We start from the raw sequence: 26,953 nt of genomic DNA on the forward strand, positions 1-26,953 counted from the left end.
CAATTCAGTTACACTGTGTTCTTTTGGGATGTTTCACTTCAACACGAAACTCATAAATCAAGTATATAGTAGATGGGACAAGTGAGAATGATATGAAATGTTACACCGAAGCATTTACTGCTGAATAGATTTGCTTGAATGGCTGTAGAATAACGCAGGCGAGAGTTTAGCAAACTGAACAGGACTTTTTATGGGCATTGTACTGCAGTTTGATGCAGTTCTTTATCTTGGGTATCTTTTGCTAAGCATACATTCAAATTAAGGAAACCGGTAGTTAGAGACTGTGGCACAACCATAATTATTGTTACTGTTGCCTTTGAGAGAGGGGGACTAGTCTGCGACCACTTGCAGTCAGTTGCTATCTTTGAAGCAACTTCAGAGCATAAAGTCAGTCTGCTTAGTTTGTCACATCTGTTGCCATCTCACAGAAATTCACTGCTTACATTCAGAGTCCAGCCAGAACCTCAATGATTTTAAATAGAAGTTCAGAAATTCCTCCACAAATACCTACACAGTTGCTGCAGGACAGCAGTTTAACTATTGCAAAGACATTGCATTGTATACTAATATAGTATATTGTATATCGTATCTACATACTGTATTAGTATGTAGATACACACAAGATAGCGACATTGTCTAATTCAGTGAAATAATAAAAAAAGAGACATTGTACGTAAATATATGTGTATATACGTTCTTCACATCCAGAGAATAAAACAAAACCATTTACATTCAAACAGCAGTGTGAAGTCATTGTGTCAAGACTACCAAAGTTAGATACAGTACAGTATAAACAAAACCTACAGACATAGTCCTCAATGCTTTTGTCATACTTTACAACATTTTACCAAGTGTCACCGGGGACATCACAAATCCTTTGGAGAGTCATATGAAAACATTTCACACATAAATACACAACTTAAATGATACACAAGATTTACTACATTTACCAAAAGCCTATGGCGTTTCCACAAATCTGAAATTACTTTCATCAATGATTATGAGGCATTACTACAGAATAAATGACTATTTATGGATACTTTACAGCTTTCTCATTGTACATGAATCAAATGCTGCAAAGCAGTACAGCGTCAACCATACATGCAGACTGTATAGTTTATGTTTAAATGAAGAAACTGTCCTGCAGATCTGATATGATAAAACTACAAACTGTATGTTGGATATTAAAGCCTGATCTCACATAGAATCAATACAGAATGAATATTGAGAACATATGACGCAAACTGATTGGTTTTGCCTCAAACATTAACCACTTACGAATAATGTTTCTTAAAAATACGCCAATTCATTGTTTAGTGTAGAAATAAATGCTTTAAGTCACAGCTGTATTAAAGACTGACAATCGAAACATACAACAGTTATCATACATAAATGAATAGCCAGCAATGTAAATGTATTGACCTTTTCATTGGTGGTTATTTCAGATATCCATGAAATTTTTCACAAATGAATCTTATGAAAGAGTTACTATATTCATCCTATTTCCCTCCATTTAAAAAAAAACAAAAACAAAACAAACAGTGGTTGAATGCTTTCATGAGTATACTATACTCATTAATACTGTATATATAAATCATGCATACGCACACTCACACTTGTCCTTCTTGCAGAAATGTTAGATTTACAAAATATTTACATTGACTGATAGTGATGTGTGTTCCCAGCATTATGGAAAATGTGTTAAAATGACTTACAGTGAAGAGAAAAAAGACAAAAAACAAAGAAACACAAGTCCAAAGAAGGTTCTGTGATGTGAATGAGCACTAAGAACACACATTTAAAAATGAACTAAATGCTTTCAAACTGTCAGTACACATTTTTACAATTTTTAGTGGGTTTTTTTTGGTTTTTTGTCATGTAACATGTGACAAGTTTATCATGTGTACTTCTTAATAAGGCTGTGTGCAGACTAGCATTAGCACTATGCTAAAGCAGAGGGCTCTTTTCAAAAAATAAAGTCATATACCTTAGCCCAAGTTATACCATAGTGCACCAGGATGACTTGGAAATGTTTTCTTTATACCTCACTCTCAGGGAATAAAATAGTTTTAGCCTTAAAATAAATCACAGTAAATTGTGTGTTTTCATCCCTGGTCACAATATAACAACATTTTATCAGATACCACTGGCGTCCCATACAGAAATAATAGTAGTGAATAATAAAACTACCAGGTATAGGAAAGGATCATGGTTTGTAAATTCATAACCCTGTGTATATAAAAATTGCTCTAAACCAGTGTGGTTAAATACAACACCAAGAGCTCCTCTACAAGTGTCTATACGCGACAATCTGGGGGCAAGAGATCCCTTAAACTTGGTGTGTTGTAGTACCACAACCTTGTAAGTATTGGAGACTCCAATGGCTTTGACAAAACATCAGTATTTCAGCCCTGGGGATGGCTAAATTAATGCATACACTTTTATCCACTAATCACTGTAAAGATTTGGTTCACTGAGGTAAGAAGGTTTTTGCCCCAGACAGGATTCATATAAAAGTAACTGAGAAAGCACCAGTCAGACCTAAAACAAACAGGCAGTGGAAGTTTTGGGGATTTGTATAATTTGCTCATGCATGAAAATAAGGAACGTTATTCCTTGACACTTCACACAGATCTAATGCTTCTTCTCTTTTGCCATTTTTTAATTTCTTCAGCGTAGTGGGAAGCATTAGTGGACATTCATGTTGCTTACTTCATTTGTATCATGATTTATCCTGGTTCTATTGCACTTTCCATTTTTTATGTGCAAACTGATTACATGATCACTGAACTCAAACGTTCATACTGGCCTTAAGACATTGTTTCGTAGCATGACTATGCTTTAAAAAGACAGGGACAAAATGCAAAAGTAAGCCCACCTATATCGGGATTTAGCGGCCTGAAGTTCTCAAATAAAGTGAGTCTCTTACAAATCGGCAAGCTTTTTAGTACAGATAGTACACTTGCTAACATTAAGATACAGATTCAATTTAGGTAGAAAAGAATGTGTACTGGCTTCAAAGAAGATGGAAGTGAATCTACCGTAATTTCTAACAGTTGCACTATAAAGAAACAGAAACATGGCTTTGTTCATTACACAAGAGGGATTAAATTAAATTTCTCCTCTTTCATGCGCACATTAATAATTCTGGTCTTCTTCAATTTGATTTAATTTTCTTCCTACTACGGTACTGGAAAAAGCAGCTCCTCATCCAATTAACTTCCTGTATTCAGTCTGAAAACTGAGTACTGTTGACATCTTAATTATTTCTAAATGCTTTAAGAGGGGTATGTAAAGACAGCAGTGAAAGGGAATGTGACGTGTGCTTAAGGAAGCCAAGTCTTTAAACAAATGCTGCATTTCATTTGCCTCGGAAGTTGCACGTCAGAGCGGGGTGCGATGTCACTCCCGAGCCGAATGCGTCCTAGCTGCTTCTGCTCGTTCGCAAGGTAAAGCCATTCATGCATGACTAGCAATATAGCGCTTTGCTTATTTTATAAGCTTAAAAACACAGCTGCTGCATGTTCACACATAAAACGTGGTCAATGCTCTGCATATGGCTTATTCAGCAAGTCAGAAATACACAATAGTGGCTTTACAGATTACATGCACTGCTATACTGGATTGTAAAATCGTTGTTGGTGGGAATTCTCCAACCTTTTGAGTTGGAAGTCAGATTTGAGGGGGGTGTTCCAGTTAAAAAACAAACGCACCATTGGCTGTCAACATTCAAATGTGGCTTCTCTTCGATAATATTGTGTTAACATTGCAACCATGTGGCCTAACTGATGCACACGTTAGTAAGGATCACTTGAGCATGTGCAAACATCAGCATGACTAGAAATGAAGAACGTGAGCTAGTGGCATGAACCAAAATCGCCCACATGAACTGCACACTGAAACAAAGAAAAGTTTATGTGCTGCTGGCAAGTCATATCAGTATTTAATTTTGAAAAACAAAAAAAACATGTATCATATAAACCTTTCATAAATACTGTATGATATTTAATCCATTTTCATTTAATAAACAAGAATATGTTGATAAATTAAGTTTAACATGTGAAAGATACAGATATGTTTAATACTTCAATATGCACATGTTAGACGTCCTATCTGATTCATTATTGATAATGAAAAAATAAATGAGGCAGGCAAGATTTCTTGGTTTGGCACTAACCGTGTCAAAAGAATTTACAGTGTAACAAAAGGCCTTTTGTGCACAACATGAACCTGGGAGGATAATCAAGCAGTCAGTAATTATTGATTTAAAAATGATTTAGTCAGGCTGAAAGATCTGAAAGCATCGTAGTCCAAGTAAAGCAGTTCAGATGCAAATTGTAGACAAAGCACAGCGCAGGAGTAGCTGTATCAAGCTCACTGTACAGTACAGTTAAAGGACCTGTGTTGGTGTGGATAAGAAGTTATAATTTCCTTCAGATGCGTGAGAGCCCGGATGTACAATCCTTTTTTTCCCCTCACTCGTTTTCCTCTATGTATCTATGGGAAGTGGCCAGTTTTCCCGGATGGCGAGCTCCAAGCATGTGGCAGATTTTAAGGGTGATGGTGGGATGGACAGAGTCTGAGAGCACTGTTTGTGTCAGGCGAAGGGGCTGTCTGACTTCAGTATGGAGGCATCTGTGTCGTGGCAGCCTTTGCCGTTCATGTGTTCCGAGTGACCGTCGATGCTGTAGCAGCCCTGTACCTCGGTGATGGAGGAAGCTGTGTAGGATGCTGAGCGCAGGGCATCCGAGTGGTTTCCTATGCTGCTGCCAAACTGGATATGATACTGGTTCCAGTGCCGCCTCAGAACAGCTTGGACCTGACCAGAAGGATCATATATCAGATATTAGCTCACAGGGAAGCTTACGAAGGTGATATAAAGCCTGAGAGTTCAAGTGATAAGCCCAAAGTAATTTTGCATAAGATGGCAGGACAAAATACAAAAATAAATATTTAGATGTTTGGGGTTTTTTTGCTTTGTTTTTTTTTGTTTTTTGGTTGTTTTTTTTGGGATCCCAGCTTCTCCATCCACATCTGTGAAAAGTCTAGGCGGACTTTCTGAAAATTACACTTTGGTAATCTTAGGACAACATTGGTAAACAACAATTAAAAGAGTTTTTTTAGCCTTTAGACCAGGGGTGTCGATCTCCAGTCCTCGAGGGCCGTTGTCCTGAAACCTTTACATGTGCCACTGCTGCAAAACACCTGAATAAAATTTAGTAGGTAATTACCTAGATTTGACTGTATGCTGAGGTGGCAACCCCCAGACCCTACTCAAGTACATTTAAATAAAAGTGTAAGTTTAAAAAAAAATCCTTCTAAAACTACTTTTATTGCACCATGTTCATTCACTCTTAAGCTGCTGTAACACAAATCAGATGGCTGAATTGCCACCTTAGCCTACAGTCAAGTTTTATAGAGCTAACGACCTGCTAAATTTTATTCAGGTGTGTTGCAGCAAGGACACATGTAAAGATTTCAGGACACCAGCCCTTGGAGACTGGAGTTCAACACCTGTGCTTTAGACAAAGCCAAAGTTAAGATGAAGTTATGTTTATATAGGCTAAAAACTTTCTAGCTCCAATTGTGTAAGCATGAAACAACTCCTTATCTGATGGTCAATGAAACAGTTGATTTAAAGACAATTAATTAATAAAGGGGTATATTCATTGATGAATTTCTTAAATATGAAGATGATGATTGTATATTATCCGAAACTTAAAGAAAAGTAGAAGCAGTAGTAGAAATAGAAATTGATAAGCATTTTCACATTTTCTGATGAAAGAAAATAGGAAAATATTCCCCTACAAAGAATTGCATTTCTTCTTTTATCTATGCTGATATGAAACCTTTAAAATGACTTGGCTACTCGCAGACATGATAACCCCAACAAACAATGGATGTCAGACAGACGTGCAGATCATGTCTATATTGGGTCCATTGGTCCATGACCAATTCTGGACATCTATACGATGTCCAAACAAGGTCCACAGTTTTGGCGTCTAACCATGACCCAACATGGTTGTTACGTTCAACATTTGAATTTTAGACTGGGTAATTTTTGGGGGGGTCATTTGGATGTCTATGATGGGTGCAGGAAATTTACATGATTAATAAATTTAATATTTTTAATTTTATTTACAAATATCAAAATTGTTGTTATCAACATGACACATAAATATATGGATTACTTACAAACAAACATGATTTATTTTTTGTTAGCTTTTTTTTGTTTTGCTTGTTATTTTTAATGTTCCTGTTTTGCTTTAACTTTTTTATTTATTTTAATGAATCAACTTATTTGTTTGTACTATAAATATTCCATACATGGAAGTCATATGGACATCAACACTAAAAGTATAATGGATGTAGACAATAGACAACACTTGGTGTTACAAAACAACCCCTTCAGCGGACCAAAATTATACGTCCAAAAATGACTTCTAAAAGACATCACTTTGCTCAGTGGGATATGCCTCTTATCACCTTAAACAGATGTGCTTTCTCTTAGAGATTATTTCCCACAATTTTAAATGTGATCTTAAAATGACTTCATCCTTTGGGACGTGATAGAGTCTAACTACTTGAGACTATTTAGACAACATTTCTAGTAGACAATGGCAGATGCAGTAAGCATGTACTGAGGTTGGGGTTTGGGCAAGGCCTTAGAGGGACTCGGGCCAGGCAGATCTTAATGCACTAATGAGAGGTGAAAGAATTGAAAAAGAGGGAGGAAGAGGGGGTACGAAAAGGAGAACAAACAGCTTGTAGTGTAGTAGGGCATATATATACACAGAGAACCGGGGGAGGGGTGTATCTGTTTTCTAGTTCTTCATTAGATTCTTGTGACACAGAGACACTTTATTAGGGACATCAATTCAACTGCTATTTTTTCAAATGCCTTATTAGTCAAACATATGGCAGCAACAGCATGTAGGCATGCAGACTGACGATCTGCTGAAGGGTCATGGTTGTTGGTGCCAGACGGGCTGCACAACCTACACAAAAATCTCTAGAGTTTACAGAGAATGGTCCAAAAAGAGAAAATATCGACTGAGCGGGAGTTCTCTTGGAGAAAAGGCCTTGTTGATTTCAGATGTCAGAGGACAATGACCAGACTGCTTTCAGCTGATGGCAACAGTCACTCAAATAGCCATTCATTACAGCTAAGGGATGCAGTAGAGTATCTCTAAACGCACAATACTCCGAAACTTGAAGCAGATGGAGTGCAGCAGCAGACGACCAGTACTGGTAACTAAGAACAGGAAACTTACTCTATATTTCACACAGGCTCACAAAAATCAGACAATGGCAGATTGAAAAAGATTGAATAGCATCAATTTCTGCTGCAACATTCGGATGGTAAGGTCAGAACTTGGTGTAAACAACATGAAAGCACGCAAACAATTCAGGGTGCTGGTGGTGGTCTAATTGAGTGAGATATACTTTCTTGTCACATTTTGGGCCCCTCGGTGCTGATTTCACAGCCAGACTGTTGTTGCTGACCATGCCCATCCCTCTATTGCCACAGTGTACCCATCTCCTAATACCTGCTTCTAGCAAAGTAACACACCATGAGTTCACTGTACTGAAACGGTCTCCACATTCACCAAATCTGTGTCTAACAGAGCACTGCTGGGATGTGGCAGAACGTGTCACATCATGGATGTGCAGCAACAAGTCTGCAGCAGCTGTGTGATGGTTCCAGCACATTGGTGAATCTATTTCATGAAGAGTTGAGGCACTTCTGAAAGCAAAACCTGGAACATGCATGACCCATTTCTTCACATAGCATTATTTCCTTTTCACTGTAAATTCTCTCTGAAGCTCTCTTTGTGAAAAACGTGTTTTGATTAAAGGATCGTTCTATTGTGCCTTACTGAGTCAGCGTTTCTGAGTATAGAAATAACAATGCCACCTTTTCTTTGAGCGTATTATGAGCACAGGATTAGGACACACTATGGCAGTAAAATCATAAGATAAATATCAAAGGGAAGTTACTTAGTGGATCTTGTAAACCATTCACTTCAAGCAAAGTCAAGTTCTATGCAGACCAATTGCCTGCAAAATTGACAGTAATCAGCGTGTAGCTCATGGCTGCTTGCCAGCAGCATAATTTCCAGTCTTTGGAGAGCAATGCTGGAGAAGTAGTACGCCTTTTGTCTTTACTCAGCAGCTGCAAGCACAAACAAGCTTGGGGCATAGATTCAGGTGATTTTATTTTACAATGTTTATTGAAAATTACTTCTCTGCTGTAATTGACCTTCTTTTCACCTACCGCAGCCTCTTTTTCTTCAGTTGTAACCACTGGGAAAGCAAGTCAAAACAATGCATTTGCCAGCATCCAGAATCATAGGTTTTGATTTTTTACCATTTTTTACTAAATGCCCAAAGATGATGTAAGCTACTTTAGTGATTCCCCAACCTGGACTGAAGTTTCTTGGGTTATAGAAAATGAAAGGTAACATTCCTAAACTTTTGCATGACCTGTATTTTATTTGTTTTTTGTTTTGTTTTTGGTCTGACAAAAAAGTAAGACCTTCGAACAAATGTGTACTTTGGACAGCCCATTCCAAGAGTTTTTAATTCAACATGCTATATTATTCTCTAGGGTATCTTTGCTGTAATTTCATTCAGTGTAATCAAGCTGGTAGCTTGAAATGTTATGACTACAAATTAGTTTCCACAACATTGGGAGAGTAGCACCGGGCAAATGACCCTGTCAAGGCATGACCCTTCTCAACCATGAGGTCAGCACAAGTGTGGGATAGGGTATGTACATGTGTTGAAATATCTAGAAAAAGAATAATAAAAGGGCATAACCCCGTCTTACTTCTCCATTGAAAAAGCAGAAGATGGTGGCCACAAGCAGACCCTGGAATGCAAAAAAAGGAACACATTAAAAGAGAGATGACATACAGCTTGCTAATTGGTCTCAGGAAAGTTGTCTGTAGACAACATCTTAGGGTCTAAAGTGCTGTGAAGCAGGGAAACTTAAGAGGTCAAAGTGAATACATTTTGAAAGCTAATTCAGGCTGTTACTCAAGACATTTTCCCTGCACTGTGCACACTGGGACAGCTCAAGATGATCAGATAACACTTCATCAACTTCCAACGGATTTCAGTTCAGATAATTTGTGCCTTACTTCCTGCTGTTCTTGCCTGGGCTAGACAAACAAAGTCTTTTCTCTGGCTAATGAGAATGTTTGACTCTTGTTAAAAGCTAGAAAACAATGAGGTTAATGTCCATTTAACAAATGATTTTATTAAAATACATGTCTCAAGCACTGTAGGAGACAAAGCAATCAATTTTCATAATAAAATAAATATGTATGATGGAATGACAACAGAACTACACAAAGAGAAGACAGTTTGTAAAACAGTTAAAGACTGCAGTACATGCCACAGGCAGTCGGGTTTCTATGCTCTATATGAACGTGTAGAAATGATGAGAATCCCCTCAAGTCTTCACACTGATTAATAACCACTGTCTCACCTGGTAATGCATTAGTATGTGCATGATGTAGTCATATATTTCCGAAGAGACCCGTCCCTCTGGCTTGTAGGGAAGCAGGACGTACTGAATTCCAAGCAGAGGGACCAGGATGAGCGTGGCTCTCACAGCTTTCATGTAGAGACTTGATTCTGCTTGATGGGTCACCTTCAGTTTGGTGATGAGAACTCGCACAATGTTGAGTAGAAAGAACAAATTAACCTAAAGAGGGAATTCATATATGAATCAGCATTACAGTCTAGTCTTTTGATGGGATGTGATAATAAGCAATGCTTCAAGTATAAGAGCATAAAGAACAGTTTGGTACTTTCATATAAGAGGTGAAAATCTTTCTTGGTGATTGTTAGACACCGTTTACTTGGTGTAGGTTATTCTTTTTTTTGTCCTCCTCTTGAGGAGTTCCCTCAGATTTTTTAAGGGCACAATGCACATCACGCTGATTCCTCTGAAAATAGTCTGGTACAAGGACTGGACTGAAAATGTTGAAAGACATTCAGCCCGGAGAACTATTGCTTAAGACCACTTCTAAAAAAATTACAAGCACTTCTAGCTCCTTGGAAGCAAAATATAAAGAAATCAAAAGTTTTGCACAGTACTGTATTTGAATTATTCAGAGACTATAAAGCTTCTTTTATGCATCATTTCTTTAAACACGTCAACCTTAACAAGACAAATGTTAACAAAAAACCAAAGAGGAATGTTTGCTTTTTCTAATAAACCGAGAAAGTCTTCAGTTTTTGTTACTGCGGGGTTAGAAGACACTGAGGTTACTTCTGATACACGTAAGGTTAGGAAACCTACACATAACATTTTAAAGGATGTTGGAGGCTGAACATTTAGTACAGACTGTCCTAAGGGACCAGCGTTCTCTGAAGCATGCTCCAATGTGCTGATTAGGTGAATTCCTAGAAAACAACACAAGCTTGGGGACCAGTGGGTGGATCCTCAAAGGGGAAGATGCATTGATTTCACAAGACAAACACATTTATGCATGTTCTGAAACTGTGTCCTGCTCACAGGACCCCCCACAGAGTCCACTCAGAGGAGGACAAAAGCAGCTTATTGTACTCTTTGCGCAACACAAACAGTGTGGCAAGAGAAACATGAAACAAATCAGCTGGTTTATTCTAGTAAACAGATATATAGTGATTTATTTGTTGAAACTGATTGGGGTTAGGAAAGAAGAGAAGCAGCATTCTTACCAAAAGAGCAGCACAGATGGGGCCGTGGATGATGTAGAGCAGTGATGTTTTCGAGCTAATCCAGCAGCTGCAGAGGAGAGGAGTACGAAAAAGGTTTACACAACAGTACCGTTGCATCACATAACGGCAAATCTATCACAGCAATCTGTGGGTTTCCTTAAAAATAATATTATACAGGAGAACTGCTTGCACAAGCAGTGGTGTTAACTCACTTGTCGTTGTAGTAGTAGCTCCGAGCGACGGCGTGTATGGTGGCTGGGATAAGAGGAAAGCCTGCAAAACAAAGTGAGCAAGTTAGGTAAAGAAAGACCCTTCAGTTAGAAAAATGTAGTGATTAGCTGACTGATATCCTCTTCTTACCCCATCCTAGGAGATAGTACCACATCAGATGCTGCTTCTCAGCAAACACTGCCACCACGATGAGAGTGTGCAAATATATCCCCTCACACAGCATCCAGAAGTAATTACAGCCAAACAGGTACAGATGAATAAACTGGGACACTTTACAGCTTGTCTGAGGAAGGAAAACCCATAACAAATGTGGATACCGGCTGCTGTTTTACAGCAATTGATTTATGTTTAAATATTAAGCTAGAATGACCGGTGTAATGGTGCACATTAAACTAATAGAGACATTTGTGATGCTACAGTAAAGTGAATCGATACAAATAATAAGAAACTGACTGGATTCCTCTGCACGAGCTCCTGGTTGTTGGCCACTGCACTCAGCAAGATGATGGTGATCACAGAGTTCAGAACAAAAGAGAAGAAGAGGTTCTTATGAAGGGTGATCCTTTGACAGCTCAAACTCCTGGAAAAACAGAAAACGGAAGTTATGCCACAATGCTTTTATGTTATGGACAGACTGAGAAGCATCTGTCGCTGGAAGTCGCTCATATAACAGAGTTGACTCACTTGAAATGGAAAAAAATTGCTAGGGAGATGAGGAGGGAAGTCAGAGACAGCCCATGTCCTATGAGGGCAAGGTAGAAAAGGTTCATTGCAGTCTGAAAAGAAACAACAAATGGAAATTAGGTTATCTGGCTGTTATCTGATTATCTTTCTCCAAATGACTACTTGACTAAGCATCAACATACATCTCAGCATTTGCACTGAAAGGCTCTTGAAAATGTTCCATTTGTCTTTTAATATTTATAATTTCAAGCTGATTGGTTTTTTTATGAACCAGTTACAGGAAATTATAGTACAGTACAATTATAGTATAGTTTCTCCTTGTGTCCAATGAGAAAAACACAATATTGATGTAGTTTTTTAAAGGCTTTGAGAAATACTTCTGAAGGCTTTCATGAAGGAGTTTTAGAGTTTTTCTTTGGACAGTGGTTGTTTTTTTTTTAACAATTTTTTTTTCCAGTCAGTTTTCAGTCCTTATACCTGACCACTTTTAGACAAATGGTATTATTATTATTTATTTTTTTTAGCAAAGAAATTAAATTTTATCTTTAGTTTCTTTGTTACTAACAGCATGTTGGCAAAAAAAACCTATAAATTATTCCCATCTCTTTAGCTTGGATTTACTCAAGATTTATTTTGAACTTTTACGTTGGCTGTCAAACACAGTTTGATATATTTTAGAAAGCATCAGACTGATTTCACACAACAGGTATAAAAACACACAATGGAGCACTATCAGAACCTAGACCTCAACATTAACGAACCAATGTGGGATTGTCTCAACGATGAAATGAACAAAAGGCAGCCAACGTCCAAAAAAGAGCTTTGAATGCCCTTCAAGATGCCAGGAGAACTATTCCTAAAGACTACTTAAAGAAATTCAAGATGCCTTCGAGAGTTCAGGCTATGTTTGAAGAATAAAAGTGGTCATACCAAATGTTGACTTTCAAGCTCATTAGAACTGTACAGACTCTGTTTTTGTCTGGTATGCTGTATTTCGATATATGTTTCCATACGTTTCAATACATTTTTGCATCGATTTTTCATTTTCCTAGCAAAATATAAAGAAATGAGAGGTGGTTCAAGACTTTTGCACAGTACTGTAGATATTTGCAACTGGGAGCAACAATGCACACCAAGCAAAGGGACAAGACTCATTAAGGGAACTTTTAAATAAAGAAGAAACCACATTTATGTAACTGGAAGGTAGAACCAGACGCTGGAATTTTTACAAATAGAAAGTTTTATAATTCAGATAAGCAGGTGGGGTCCCTGTGGCGTGGGTGTGGTCTCTGGACGGCTGCAGAGGAGGGGTGACGCAGTGAGCTCCCGGGGCAGCGCAGGGGCAGGGTGAACAGGTGTGCTGGGATGTGAGTGTGATTATGTCTCTTTATATGTTCACAGTGACAGTCGGAGGGGCACAGAGCGGACGTGAGTGTCTGTGTCCCAGTGAAAACAAAAACCACAGTGTAATCACATTCGAAAATAAAGTAGTGCTGTCATTACGTCCGTGTCCTGTCTATGCTTAACGGGTCCAACGTTACAGTCCCATATGATGTGTTCCCAGACTGGGATTCAATTTTAAACCTTGAGACCACAGCCTTAACCATGGAGATCCTGTTAAAGCAATGACTGAACTAACTTCTTCAAGTAAAAAGGTAAAAAACCAAAAAAAAAATTATTTTAATAACAACCTTATTTTTGTTCACTTACTTTCCAGTAATTCTAGCGGTATAGAAAATGAAAGATAATGAAATATTTTACAACGAGTGGATCTAAATAGGTGAGAGTGAAGAGAAAATGAGAAAGTCTAAAGAACGTGTAGGTGTTAATTAATAATTTCTTTGCATTTACTGGCTGGAGATGTGCCACTGACTCATCAAGGTGCATGATTGTGTGAACATCTATGTTCAGCGTAGATGTGTGTGTGCGAAATGTGAAAGGAGAAAGAAAGAGTCTGTAAGTCTAAATGTAACAGAAAAAGAGAAATCTAAATACAAATGAGTTATTAAGCCGGTTATAATGACTACATTTACAGAAATAATTAAAAAAATATACACAAAGGTTTTTTAAAAAAAAAAAAGGGGTAAAATTGGGCCGAAGCAGAACAAATTCCAGCCTGTATTGTATTTGGTTACTTAAGCAGAGATGCTGTGGTGTTCAGGGCGTGCAGAGCCCCTCACAACCACATCACATGGCCATCAAAGCCATATTTTTCCTATTGTTGATTATCTAACATATAAACTCAGTCCTACCTACTGCCATTTTCAACCTACCATTCTGCCTTCTACAGTGTGCTCATTGCAGCGGGTGTAGTTGGTCCATGTCCTGTTGCTCTCCGGATGCAGAAACCATTGACCACTGTCAGTGCAAATCTTTGTGACCATCTCTGCAGAAACAAAAGTGGAAAATAATTTAATTTTATTATTCTGATTTTTCCAGTAGAAGGTAGAGGCAGATGAAAAACAAACACATCAATATGGATGGAGCTAATGAAAACATCAATTAGAAGAATGAAATCTAATTATAAACCTGCACATCCTGTTGACGGTTGCGGTTGACGAAATGTGGTTAAGAAGTCCCCAGAAACTTAAATCAAATTTACTGTAATAAAATGAGTGATATTTACACCACTCCATACACGCATAAGTTAATAATCACACACACAAAAAATCCTGCCTCATTAACAGAAGGAGCTGAAGTCAATAATTTAATACACATTTAATACACTAAACATTACAAATGCTGTTTCCTGTGTTAATAGTGAGAACAGAGCCTTTACGCTTCATGGCCATTTGCTGCAATTGGTATTTACATTCAGTGTGTGAGCAGAGTGTGAGCTATGGTCATCGCTTTTTTCACTTCAAGCTAGGATTCAAGCTAAAAGGTGAAGCAAATTTATACATGAAGAACAGTTCATTAGTCATGAAGAGCTCCCCTCAGCCTGCGAAATCTGTTACATAATACGTTTTGTGGTTCTGGAGAGCTTTAACCTTGGTGATGTAATAAGTGTTATCTTGGTTTGGGCTTTTTTTTTAACTAAAGGCCTTCAAAGTTATGAATGAGGACCTGAAAGCCACAACAAGGAATAGTCATCAGAGTAACTTGTCATCTGTAAATCAACAGCTGGATGAAGAAAATTGGCTGCTAGAAGCTCCAGATCTCACCTGATGGATCAAAATCCTGGAAGTAGTCCGGGCAGTGCTGCTCAGATGTAACTCCTGCTTTGGTGTCATCCCAGCAAAGCCAGCCGTCCCACGTGCGATTGCACACAGGTTCTAAAAACCCAGACATCATTTTAAGAGCTTTTTTGCTCTTCACAGTTGGAACATTGCAAACAAACAATGGAAGAATATATTTATAGAATTTTTAAAGTAGGGTTCTCTTAACCAATCAAGACAGCTTTACCTTGTCTGCTGTGGGTATTTTCTTTCATTAACTTTTGATAGCACTCAAACTGGGCTGTGACTATCTTGTTCCTGGTGACCGTAATGTCATTGTAGACACTGGTTGAAGACTGCTGCTGGGTTTCATTGATCGCCAGGCTTGCCTTCACCATAAACTACAAGAGAGGTGAGAAAAAGTAGAAATCCACTCATTTTTTAAGCTTTACAAAGTAGAATGAGAGATATGTTATGGTACAGCGCAACAGAAACCTAGTAAAAGAAACGAGTGTATAAATTCTCGCTCAGTGAGAGGGTACAAAAAGTACTGTTGGTTATGTTTAAAATGAGTAAAGATGTGTCCGAGCCATTTTTGGTTATGTACTTGCGAACCCTCTGGTGATGCATTAGTCTAAAACAGTCAACACATACTACCAAATGCAAGAAAAGGGAGTCATACTTAGTGATTCATTAAAGTCAGTTGCGCTGCACGGAAACTATGACATCTATGCCGAAGTATTGGTGCACAGATGTGTCCAAACACCAACCTGAAGCTGCATTTTTTGTCCTTTAAAGGATTTCAAACATAAGCGGCCTGGCGGTACATAACTCTCTGAGGTAGAATTAAAGGTGGTTGCTGTATTAATGAAATTTAGATCAGTAAGAACTAACCTGTGTGCATTTTGGCTGACCTACCGTTGCTGGATTACACAGCAGTATGAGCGCTACCATCCAAATCTGTCCAAAGCCATCCAGCTTCCTGTCAGCCATTTCAGAGCTGGACGATGATTTACAAACTGCAAACCTGCAATGGAAAGCCAATAATTAAACATTAACATTCAATAATCATTAAAATGTAATAAGATGTCCTCATAAAAAAGGTCCTTCTTATATGTAAGATGACACTGGAATGACTCTGAATAATCTAAGTGGATAAGAGTGAGTTGACCTTCATTAAATGTAAGTTTCTGTTTTTCCAGTTCGCCACATCAGCTGAGTTCGAAAATTTACTGAATCATTAAATACAACAAATTTATTCTGTGACCAAAAGAAACTTTGTAACAAGAACTTGGTCGAATCTGTTTTAATACCGAAGATTAACTACAGCAAAGCACTGTACAGTATGTTCTCCCAATAAACGGCAATATAACATGCCCTCGCTCTCCATGTTAGGTCAGCTTGGAATTACAGGCTCCTGTGATGTAGCTTTTTGGCATAGTATTCAAAGGAAAGCACAGCTGAAAAAATAAGCAGCTGGAATCAACCCAAGAAAGCCGTATCAATCAAAGGAAGTTCCACTTCCCTGGTAAAAGTCATGTAAGCACAGTACAGGCTTAAAATCTCCTGTTCCTACTGCCGCGTATGTTTTGTAAGCCAAACCTCTTTTGCTTTGCAGTCCATCATAAATTCTGACAGCACTTATAAATCAGTTAGTGGGTGCAATGTTGCACCTCATCAAAGCAGAATCCCATAAGGTTGTTTGCAGCAAAGCTGCAGGCCACTGGGATTTCATGTCAAGGCTGTGGAATAGCAGATGAGAGAAAATTCAAATAGAAGCATATCCCTCAGGTTCTACGGATTTGCTTTGCAAAACAGTGGGTTTACTAATGCTCGGGTAGCTTTAGATAGTTTAAGCGGCTTATGTTTGACTTGGAGTTACACGTCTAAAACCTGTGATGCGAATGTACAAATATATCACAGCGTGAGGAAGAAATGCCGTACTGGCACCAAGATAACCTAAGATAAGTTGTTACCATTGCTAACAATTCAAATCAATAGAGTAGGTTCTTGTGGCAGCGAGGCTTTCGGTAGGTAAGAAGCTTGAGAATGGGAGACAGAGAGAGAACCTGATCCCCAGGATAATGATATGGCATGCAGGAATGGGTTAGTGAAATTTAATAACATCCTTCATACCCTAAAGGAACTAGGTCACCTGTAGGTCATTTTTATTTGCAACATCTGAAGTCTGATTAAGTTTGCTGAAATGGAATGAAAAGGCTAAACCAACACTAGAGCGGGGATATAGGGAAAACCAAGTTGTGTGTGTTTTAGGGTTTTTTTAATACAAAAGTACATAATTAGAACATGAAACTGATGTAAAGCTTACTAACCGAATGAGAATCAAGCTGCTTAAGAAGCTGCGGACCAACCAGTGCTTTTCTCTTTAACCAGCAAACAAATCCCAAGCAGAAAACCTCAGCTACAGATAACTGGGACGATGTCGCTATTTGCATCTAGTGATGTAGTTAGAAGACTACCTCAACCATCACTGCATATATTACAGATTAATGTTTTTATCTTTCTGTGATCAATCGCATGAGTCAGGTCTATGTTTAAACTTTTATTGTAGCACATGACATAAGCATACCCCGCCTCCCCCATTCTCCCTCCAAAGCTGCTTGTCTGCACTTTACATTCTCAAAAGTATCAGAAACAGGTGTGCAGGGTGGCTTTATGTGAACCAGAGCAGTGTTTCCCACAGACTCACATTCCGTTTGTGGGACACACCTATAATGAGTTGTAGACTAATTCTATTTATAAGTTTCTCTTTTGGAAACATTTTAATTACCAATTATACACTCAGCAATATAATCAGCTGTCTCTCCTACGAGCATCGCATCTGGATGAAGAGCTGAAATATTCACTGCTTAGTAACTTAAACCTTATAGTTACAGAACAGACTAAAGAAAAGTGGGGGACCAGCACAGACATCAGTCAGTACATTAGAGAGAGACTTGACCCATTTCATTCTCACAGCTCTATCTGCAGCTCAGTCACAGAAGATGCTGATGCAGCGTCTCCTCAAGTCTGCTCACAGTTAAAAGGAGGCAGAAGAGGGGTTTACTGAAAGTGTATAACTCTTTGCAACCAATTTCTCTAGTGACAGTCCAACCTCCAGCAACCTCTCACCAACCAGTTGTGGAATAGTCACTAGTGGGCAGCAGTTTTCAGGGTCTTTGACTGGTCTTTAGACCTTTGTGAATAAGGCTTTAGCAATTGATTTCACGGTAAACTGCCAGCAACAACTTGCCATTTGGTTAAGTAATATTTATTTTTCTCTTGTAACTGTTAATTATGGTACCAGGTGGTTGCTTATCAGTCACTGGGCATGTGTTACTGAGTCTTTCGATGAATGCCAAACTAGTTTCAATTCAATTCAGTTTTATTTACATAGCATTAAATCACAACAACAGTGGCTTCAAGGCACTTTGTATTGTAAGGTAAAAATCCTACAATAATACAGAGAAAACCCCAACAATCATACAACTCCATATGAGCAAGTGCTTTGGCGACAGTGGGAAGGAAAAACTCCCTTTTAACAGCAGGAAACCTCTAGCAGAACCAGGCTCAGGGAGGTGACTGAAGAAGAAATACTGAATGCATCATGGGAATTCCCCAGCAGCGTAACTAAGAGAGGACTCATGGTCACCTCATCCAACCTTAACCCTATGCTTTATCAAAAGGCAAGTTCTAAGCCTAATCTTAAAAGTAGAGATAGTGTCTGTCTCCTGAATCCAAACTGGAAGCTGGTTCCATAGAAGAGGGGCCTGAAAGCTGAAGGCTCTGCCTCCCATTCTACTTTTAAATATTCTAGGAACAACAAGTAAGCCTGCAGTCTGAGAACAAAGAACTCTAATGGGGTGATATAGTACTAGAAGGTCATGAAGATCCGTACGATACAATGGCTTATCAATACAATAAAAAAGATAAAACATTTTCTGCTGTGATGATGTGTGAATAGAATAATCCCCCTGGGATCCCCCTGCTTTCATATTGATATTTCACTGGCCAGTACACACCACCCATCAATCAGTATTCCAGAGAGAAAACTGACCCTGTTTATTCTCATAGTGGTTTTCACATTTGCCTAACAAGCAAAAGAGCCTTACTTCAATGCTGAAGGTAGATACAAATCCCTTTGGGGTTAGGTCAGAAAGGGCATCCAGCACAAAAACACTGCCAAATCAAAGATGCAGAGCACCCCGCAGTGGCGATACCCTTGTGAATAAGGAGCAGGTGAAAGTAGCTTTTATTCCGACACAGGTCCCCACGCTGCTCGGTCACCAAAGGGACTGGCTGGCTCAGTGCTCCTCAAGTCTGCTCAGAGTTAAAACAGCATTAAGCTGAGACAGAGGAGGGACTTACTGAAAGTGGGATTGTAAAACATTATGGTGATGTGCAAATTAGAAACAGCAAGGAAAAGATCAGCTGCTCTGTCACACACGCACATAGTCAAACACACAAAAATGCACAAACACACAGCTCTACTCTGTCAAGAACCCCAGCTGTTTCTTGGCAAGTTTTTTTTTTTTAATAAATACATAAGCAGTGATACAGAGGATGCATCATTTCAGACAACACAGAATAGATGTCAGACTGTGCGTGTGCACACGTGCGTGTGTGTGTGTGTGTGTGTGTGTGTGTGTTAGTGTGTGTGCGTGCATTTTATTGACTTTAACTGATAATACTGTACCATTTAACTAACAGTACATGTGGTGACTTTCCTGCATGTCATGGTGGAAATTTCACATTTAATATTCACTCTCAATCTATAACACATCACAAATACCTTTTTATTGAAAGTAGTCTTAAACAGCGAACCATAAATTCTAAACATTTTTTAAATAATTGGTCATCCCAAGCTATGACAAGACTTCATAGAAATTTCAGTGATGTCAGAAACTATGCTTTAAATAGACATTCGCTGTTGAAATGATTCTGAGAGAGAAAATGTTAATTATGTGTGCTCCAACACAACTAATTAATAAGCAATTGTGAGAAAAATGCAACAGTGCTACTGAACTTCTGCAGTAAACAGAAAGCAGAGCATGATCCACCAGCAGTGCCACATACTGTGTGATCAGAACAGCTGTTCTGTGTAGGCCTACGTGCAGCTCTCACTATGCTCCCATCACAGCCAGCAGGCTGTGGACATTATTTCACATTCAGCTGGTTCAATCCTGTGTGGGGGTTTCTGGAACAACTTTGGACAGCGGAAAATGTTTTATTGCATTTCCAAATAAAATTAATAAATTCATGACTAGGACAAAAACAACTGCTTTATGCTGCTGACACAACTTTGTGTGTGTTGCACAGTGTTCTATGTAACATATGTAATACATTATGCACACAGCATGCAATTAATTAGAGTGAATATTATGTCTTTGATATGCTGTTTAGCAATGGTGGTGATTCTTAAAGCAGAGCCAAAATATATATTTTGGAACCCAATGAGAATTCATATGGAATTGAATCCATGAAGTGATATTGATAATGGAATTGGAACCACTATTTTCTTATTCCCATCCCTAATTCTGTGCTTATACACACACAGTTTTACACAGACACAAAATGAGCTCTTGGTTAATTAAACAACCCAGTCCATTTAACTGTGTACTTAACTACAGAGTCTTGCAGCCAAAACTGTTATTATACTACTAGTATAATAATACCAGTAGTGTCCCTGCTGTTAGCTACAGAGAAAAAAAGGATCCCTCTGATTATCTGCCACGTCTGTCACATAATCCCCTTGATGACTCTCTGTTACATAATCCTTGTGGTTTGTCTGTGTTTACATTCATGCACTTAACTTTTACTATGTCTCTATGTCCTATTAATGCTGCTATTATGAAGGTAATGAGAGCTCAACAGCTGTAACAGCGGGCTGGCGTTATCGTGGCACAGTCCAGGACAGCACCCAGACTTCCCACAAGTCTTTTTAAAGAAAAAATAGTTTTTAGAGTTCTTAAGAAAATGAAAACTTCTCTCTTTTACTTAATTCTAAGGCTGAATACTTTTTTGTTTTCCATATTCGTGTAGACAGAGACAAAATTGAACATTTTGGACAATCAATTTGGGACTATTTCGCAAACTTCAAAAACATGTTTCTGCTAATTGCAGCTCAAAACCATGAGAGCAGCCTCCACAGAGGCACAGCACTTGATTATTGATCTGTTTGGGTCAACTTTATCCAACAACAGACCAGTGCAAACTGTAGGTGGTCCACTATTATCTGTAGTACCTCAGAGTGTTTCACTGAAGTGGTTAGTCATGTACACTTTACACAAGAGATGACATCACCTACTACATCTGCGAGCATACAGAAAGTTACCCAGAAAAAACAGCCTATGTATAACATCTGCTGTCTTCTCACACAGTGCCAGAGCCCAGCCTGCACTTATCAACTCCCACTGTTCCTGCAGAGATGTTATGCTGCACTGTAAACATCCTTTTGTACTCACAGGATGTTTGGCGCCCTGCACACCAAGTTCCATCAAGTTCCGCTCAGTGGCATTAGGAGATCCTTTAGGCTGGTAAAGGCCAGTAACTGCATTACTGTCTCGATCTATAGCATGGATATGGGATTAAACGGAGCGGGAAGCAGGTACTGGGAGCCGATTAAACCTCTGCTTTCAGAAGATTCCGCCAAGACTTATTCCTGTTCTGTCTACGGCAAATTTGATTAATAAAGACGCAATTATGAAGCAATTCTTCTTCAAACAATATTTGCAATAGTAACTGACCATATTTTCAACAATAGTAAGTGAACCAGAGAAAAGAATCATCCATCACAAAAATATTATGTAAAGTGATCAGTTTTACTCTCTGCTGAAAGATAAGCAAAGGAGTGCAAAATGAAAAGACAAATGATGATAATGATAATAATAATGATGCTGTGCTGTTACACTGCAATGTTTGCAAAACACTGTTATCGGCCTTTGAGAGCTACGCACAAATCTGGTCACTGGGGTATAGTGGTCTTGAGTGTCCCATGCTTGCTCTGTAAACAAGAGATGAGACAAGATAAACAGCACAGTTGTGCCTTCTGGAACTAATTTCATATCAGTCTTTGCCATCATTTACCATGTCAGTACACACTGAGAGTCAGGGAAGATTTGGTGTATGGACACAGGTTTCAAGCATAGATTCATATAAGTATGGAAAAAGATACAGTATAAAGATATATTATTAAAAAAAGGCTTTATTCGGCTTGTGCCAAAAGACATCATAACTAAGCAAAAGATTTCTAAAGAATCAGGTGAAAATAAATTAGGACAAATAAGCATAACCTGCTCTCACTAACTTCACAATGTCAAATTTATATTGTTCTGTTTAAAGCTTGTTTACTGGATGTCCAGAACTGGGATCATAAATCTGTCTTTATTCTTTTTATCAACACTGATACACATTTCTGACAGCCATACTGATTATTTATGTTCAAAGTGATTAAGAAAAATCAATTGAACTATCATCTGGATCAATCCAGTATCAATAGCCTATAGAAACATATTGCTAATTGTAGGACTAGATCATTAGGTGCAGGTAAACTGTCCAGTAGATCAGTGGTCCCCAACCCCCCGGGTTTGGTACCAGGCCGCGAGAGTTGAAGCTCGGGTGTGAAATGTATGGTTTTCATGGTTTTTATCATTATTTTTTTATCGTTTTTATCGTTAACTCTGTTTCCCTGGGTGTTTTCCCATGTGTTATGAAGAAATCTTCTTTTTTTTGGTACCGGTACTGGTTTTATTTTGTTGTATTTATCCGCGACACCTTAAAGGCCGGTCCGTGAAAATATTGTCGGACATAAACCGGTCCATGGCGCAAAAAAGGTTGGGGACCGCTGCAGTAGATGATGTCTGCATGAGGGGCTTGAATGCTTGGGTTGAAGATGAAGGTGACTTTCAGAGGATGCTCAAGCCTGACCACAAATCTTTAAAACATGGACCTACAGCGTATATAAATGGCATCGTGAACTGAAAAGAAACATTTCATAAAATGTATAAAATCCATAAAATGGATAAAATGTGCCTATATACAGACCACGTTTAGTCTCGCCATGTGCTCCCACTGTGATGTTCAGTACAATATGTGTTTTTTAGCTGTTAGATTTGAAATTCAGTATATGGCTTTTGTTTAAAAACATAAAGGACTATCTTTTTATGACCCGAAAACAGGTTGTAGCAAGTACAGAAATAAAAATGATTCTTTTGGTGAGAGCAATCCACTCTTTCTCTCTAGACACTCATTATCATAGTCTGTATTACAGCAGCACATGTCCTTGGTCTGTGCCTTCATAAGCCAGCGTACACATTTGTTGAGAAAATGAGTAGTTCAAGAGCAGGAAATCACTCCAAATGAACAACTAGCATACAATTACATACAATAAGAATTACTCATTATGACTGACAATTACTTATAACCACTCTTTTATTATGTTTCTCGCTGCAAAGTGTACACAATCTTCATTTCCTCTGACACAAAATGGATTATTTAAACAGAGCCGTTCTGACAAGGAAGACTTAATGTGTTCAAGGAGTAAAGGAAGCGTTCCTACCTGCTTGGTTTCACACTGTTTTACTGCATTATCGCAAACTGATAATTATTTTAGAGGACAGAGGAGGGTCTTTGAAAGAGAAAAAAGGAAGAAAAAAAATTCTGCATGCCTTTAAATGATGCTGACCGCGCATATACGGGAAACAAGAGTGACAAACTCAAAAACCACGAGGATGTGAGAACACGGTTCCTCTGAGAGCTTCCCTTCTGATCAACAGGGACAAATTTAGCTATTGGATGTTTTCCACAGGATCAGCTGTACATGTAGCTTTTATTCAAGGGAGTGAAAATGCCTGAATAGGAGTTTAACCTCATAGCAACTGATCTTAACAAGCCTGGGACATGAGAGCAGACTTCCCAGTTGCCAGGGGCATCACCAGATGTCTGAAAAACAACAGCATTCCCACACTAATGTGAAGGAGGAGTCCTCTTTGTTGCATGAAAAGACTGCTGCAAATCTCCTTCCACCCACCCAGACTAAAGCAATGCAATATTCTTTGCATTAACAGGGCAGGAGGGAGGCTGTGTTCTTGTGGTTTTGAAATAGACAGCAAGTCAGATACCAAAACATTCATGTCATTTCATTCACACCCTCACAAGCATGCCAGTGTCCTTAAGGCAAGCACGTGGATCTATTTATGACGGCGGTGCTGAAAAGAGTGGATTCTAAAACTCATCTCCACAACTAAGAAAGGAGAGGCTTATGGTGGTAAATACGGTTGGACGATGCCAGATGTTATACAGCAAGTTAGGGAAGCGTGAAGACTCTGAGCCTGCATAGGGAAATGCATGTGCAGCTAAACATCTTAGGGAATTATGACTGTTCAAGGAATTTGAAAGTATGTGTCCTTCTGTTATACCACTATCACTTTGGGGGAGATTGTGGCATTGTTATGCTTTTGACAGCAACAGCTGAGCCAGGAAATGTAGGGAAACGTTTATGGGAATGTCATACAACAAATGGTCCGAGGTCAGGGATTAAACCGTGGACTTGCTGCTCAGTGCATCTGGGCCCATGTGTTATGCATCCCAACAATTTTGTTATTGCTACATATAGATACACCCAGTACTTCTGCAGTTTTGCAGAGCAATAGGGATGCCCTTGGCAAAGTTCAGAGGATTACAGAATTTTTCTGTCACACTTGGATGTTTGCAGTTTGTCAGTGTACGTGACCACATTTGTATGAGCATAGGTGAATCATTATGAAGTATTGTTTAGTGTTGGTGTTTCTTTGTCTGTTAGGGGATGTGAAACAAGTTGAAAATACATTGTTGGCATGTGACAACATTTAGACAGAGCAGCCATACTCTGCAGTACTTTCACACAGTAGCCTTTGAACCCTTTAAAAATACAGCTGAGTACTGTACTACAACTACTACTTAGAACTATTAAATGTTTTCTGTGTGGACAACGTAAAATACTAGATTCTTTTTTTTTTTTTAAACACAGATGAGACATGGCATAACCTGCTAGTGATCTTTAGAGTTACGCTCTAGGGAGATTACTGATAGGTGATGAAAGAAAAGGAAAAAAAAAATGGTGACCGTCTTGCTCTGGAGGACCTTTTGCTGGTGTGGTTTGGATCTGCTTGTCCTTTTGAGGGGAGCATCACTGTGAATCATCTTTAGATGACATATGTGGTCTCATTGAGGATGACGTTTGCCCCATCCATAGAATCAGCAGTATTAATACATCAAATGAAATGTTTCTTTCTGAAAACAATGATGTCCCATCACTTCAGCAGAGTTCCAGAAACCTAAAGACTCAAATCCAAGGAGTGCCCAATCTATTCTGGCTACACAGTTTTCTTTATTTGCTCAAATAGCAGTATCTTTTAGCCATGTTACATCATAGCGGTTTTAACCTGTCCCCTGTCTTCACTAAGCTAATCTAACCATCTACATATATTTCTTACAGTTCTACTGATCCTTCTAATCAAGTTCTGCCTACAAAAACAATCACATTTCTTTCCAAAACTCTGAGATTAAAAAAAAAAAGATGAACACGATGCAGCATGCCAACAGACAAGCGTTGAATTGCTGAAGAGATAATACTGGATTTTACTCAGAATGTGAAAGTGAATTTGTTTCATTAGCGTTTCCTCATTAATCTTGACAACAACAAAAAATAACAAACACCAAGGCTGTCTTCAGTTACCTTTGCATACTAAAGGTCTTAGCATAGGAAAAGGATCCTGTTGCAGAGGCCACTGGTCTGCGCAAAGGAAAAAATAGTACAAATACCTAGATAAAAATACTCTGGTTAAAAATATACCAGGCTCCGTCTTGCACTGCATCCATATAGCTGCTCTTGCGGTGGCGATGTAAATGTTTTGAAGTAGCTATACAACCACATGGATAACCTCCTGAGCATGCCCAGTGTGTAACCTGGTGCATACAGCACAGGCTGGTGGGAATGTGTGGTTAATTTCACCCGTTCTTTCCACTGCATAGAGCCACATTTTTACAGGTCACTTGACTTTCTTTGTAAAGTGCTTTAAATGCACTGACAGCTTGACAGATTTATACAATAGCTTAAGCTTCCTCAGCAGAATTGTTCCCCCGTTTCTGGGTGACATTTCTGCATCCTAACAAGCTGCTGCTTTTCACCAAATTTATTTCCATGACTGTCTGTTGTGGGGATTCTTGGTCATTAAAATGGCAGCCAGCGGAGGATTTTCCGGCCAAACACTGCCTTTAAGCTTTAAATCAGTGTTTACATGTTCTCCCAGTTTCTTTATTTCTTTTTTTTCAGGATAGATAAATGGTTCTTCATTTCTGTGGATTTTATCAATGAAGCCTCCACTCACTTATTGGCTGTTTTTCTTTGTGCTGTTGAAATATTATAAACCCAGAAAAATGTCCTTTGGGATCTCTCTCCAAGTGAGTCAAGCACCATTCTTTAATCCCCCCTGTGTTCGATTTCATTACATACATCCAACCATTTCCAAAGCTTCATATCTTATTCTCCATTAAGAAAATGAATTCTTGAATTCCAGAGGTAGCACATAACACTCCACACAGACACACAGACACACACACACACACACACACACACACACACACACTGAATGCAGAAAAGCAGTAAGGTTGTTCTGTGATGCATTATTTAATCTCTGGCTGAAAACCTCTTTTAGCATTTAACAACAGTCAACAGTGAGCACAGGCTGCTCAGGGACCTGTATGAGTGGTTCCCTGTGGGTAGTGCCACGACAAAAATAACACTGGAGCTCAAAATTAACAGCCCGAAGGAAGCCAAGGAATATCCTCTGTATGCTTGCTGTGGGTCCTAGACTTGACCTCTGAAAGTGCTATTCACGTCACTACTAAGCGGTTCAAGTTTCTCCGTGTGCCTTGGGTTTGTGTAACAAAAACATTTTAACAGCTTAGCCCACACATGAGAGCTTCAATAAATATATTTGTTTTTGTGGAGAATATCTGAATCTGTTGAAAGTCATCACTAATGCTCTTTTACAATTAGTTTTACATGACATTGTCCCTTATTGCTGTCATAAATGGTAGTTATTTTAAATGTATAACGGACTGCTTGTTTTATCAGTAAAAGAGCTTTTAGCTGTAAAAAGATTGAGAAAATTAAGTGTTAATTG

The 26,953-nt window shown here is 38.7% G+C and overlaps 1 protein-coding gene across 3 annotated transcripts in view; it reads right to left on the reverse strand.

The window, feature by feature from the left end:
• Window positions 1-667: 667 nt before the first annotated feature.
• LOC100711460 (calcitonin gene-related peptide type 1 receptor) overlaps window positions 668-26,953 on the reverse strand; it is a 32,413-nt gene continuing 6,127 nt past the window's right edge. For all 3 annotated transcript variants that reach the window (XM_013270249.3, XM_003443247.5, XM_019353204.2), the window contains exons 2-13: window positions 15,708-15,816; window positions 15,037-15,190; window positions 14,796-14,906; window positions 13,905-14,017; window positions 11,632-11,723; window positions 11,401-11,527; window positions 11,077-11,230; window positions 10,929-10,989; window positions 10,717-10,783; window positions 9,497-9,715; window positions 8,834-8,875; window positions 668-4,819 (exon numbers count right to left, since the gene is read on the reverse strand). In XM_013270249.3, coding sequence (XP_013125703.1) covers window positions 4,598-4,819; window positions 8,834-8,875; window positions 9,497-9,715; window positions 10,717-10,783; window positions 10,929-10,989; window positions 11,077-11,230; window positions 11,401-11,527; window positions 11,632-11,723; window positions 13,905-14,017; window positions 14,796-14,906; window positions 15,037-15,190; window positions 15,708-15,782 — 1,437 coding nt within the window. In that variant the 5' untranslated portion in view covers window positions 15,783-15,816 and the 3' untranslated portion in view covers window positions 668-4,597. The remainder of the gene's footprint in view (window positions 4,820-8,833; window positions 8,876-9,496; window positions 9,716-10,716; window positions 10,784-10,928; window positions 10,990-11,076; window positions 11,231-11,400; window positions 11,528-11,631; window positions 11,724-13,904; window positions 14,018-14,795; window positions 14,907-15,036; window positions 15,191-15,707; window positions 15,817-26,953) is intronic.

The sequence above is a fragment of the Oreochromis niloticus genome, linkage group LG16 (assembly GCF_001858045.2).
Source record: "Oreochromis niloticus isolate F11D_XX linkage group LG16, O_niloticus_UMD_NMBU, whole genome shotgun sequence".
Lineage (NCBI taxonomy): Eukaryota > Metazoa > Chordata > Actinopteri > Cichliformes > Cichlidae > Oreochromis > Oreochromis niloticus.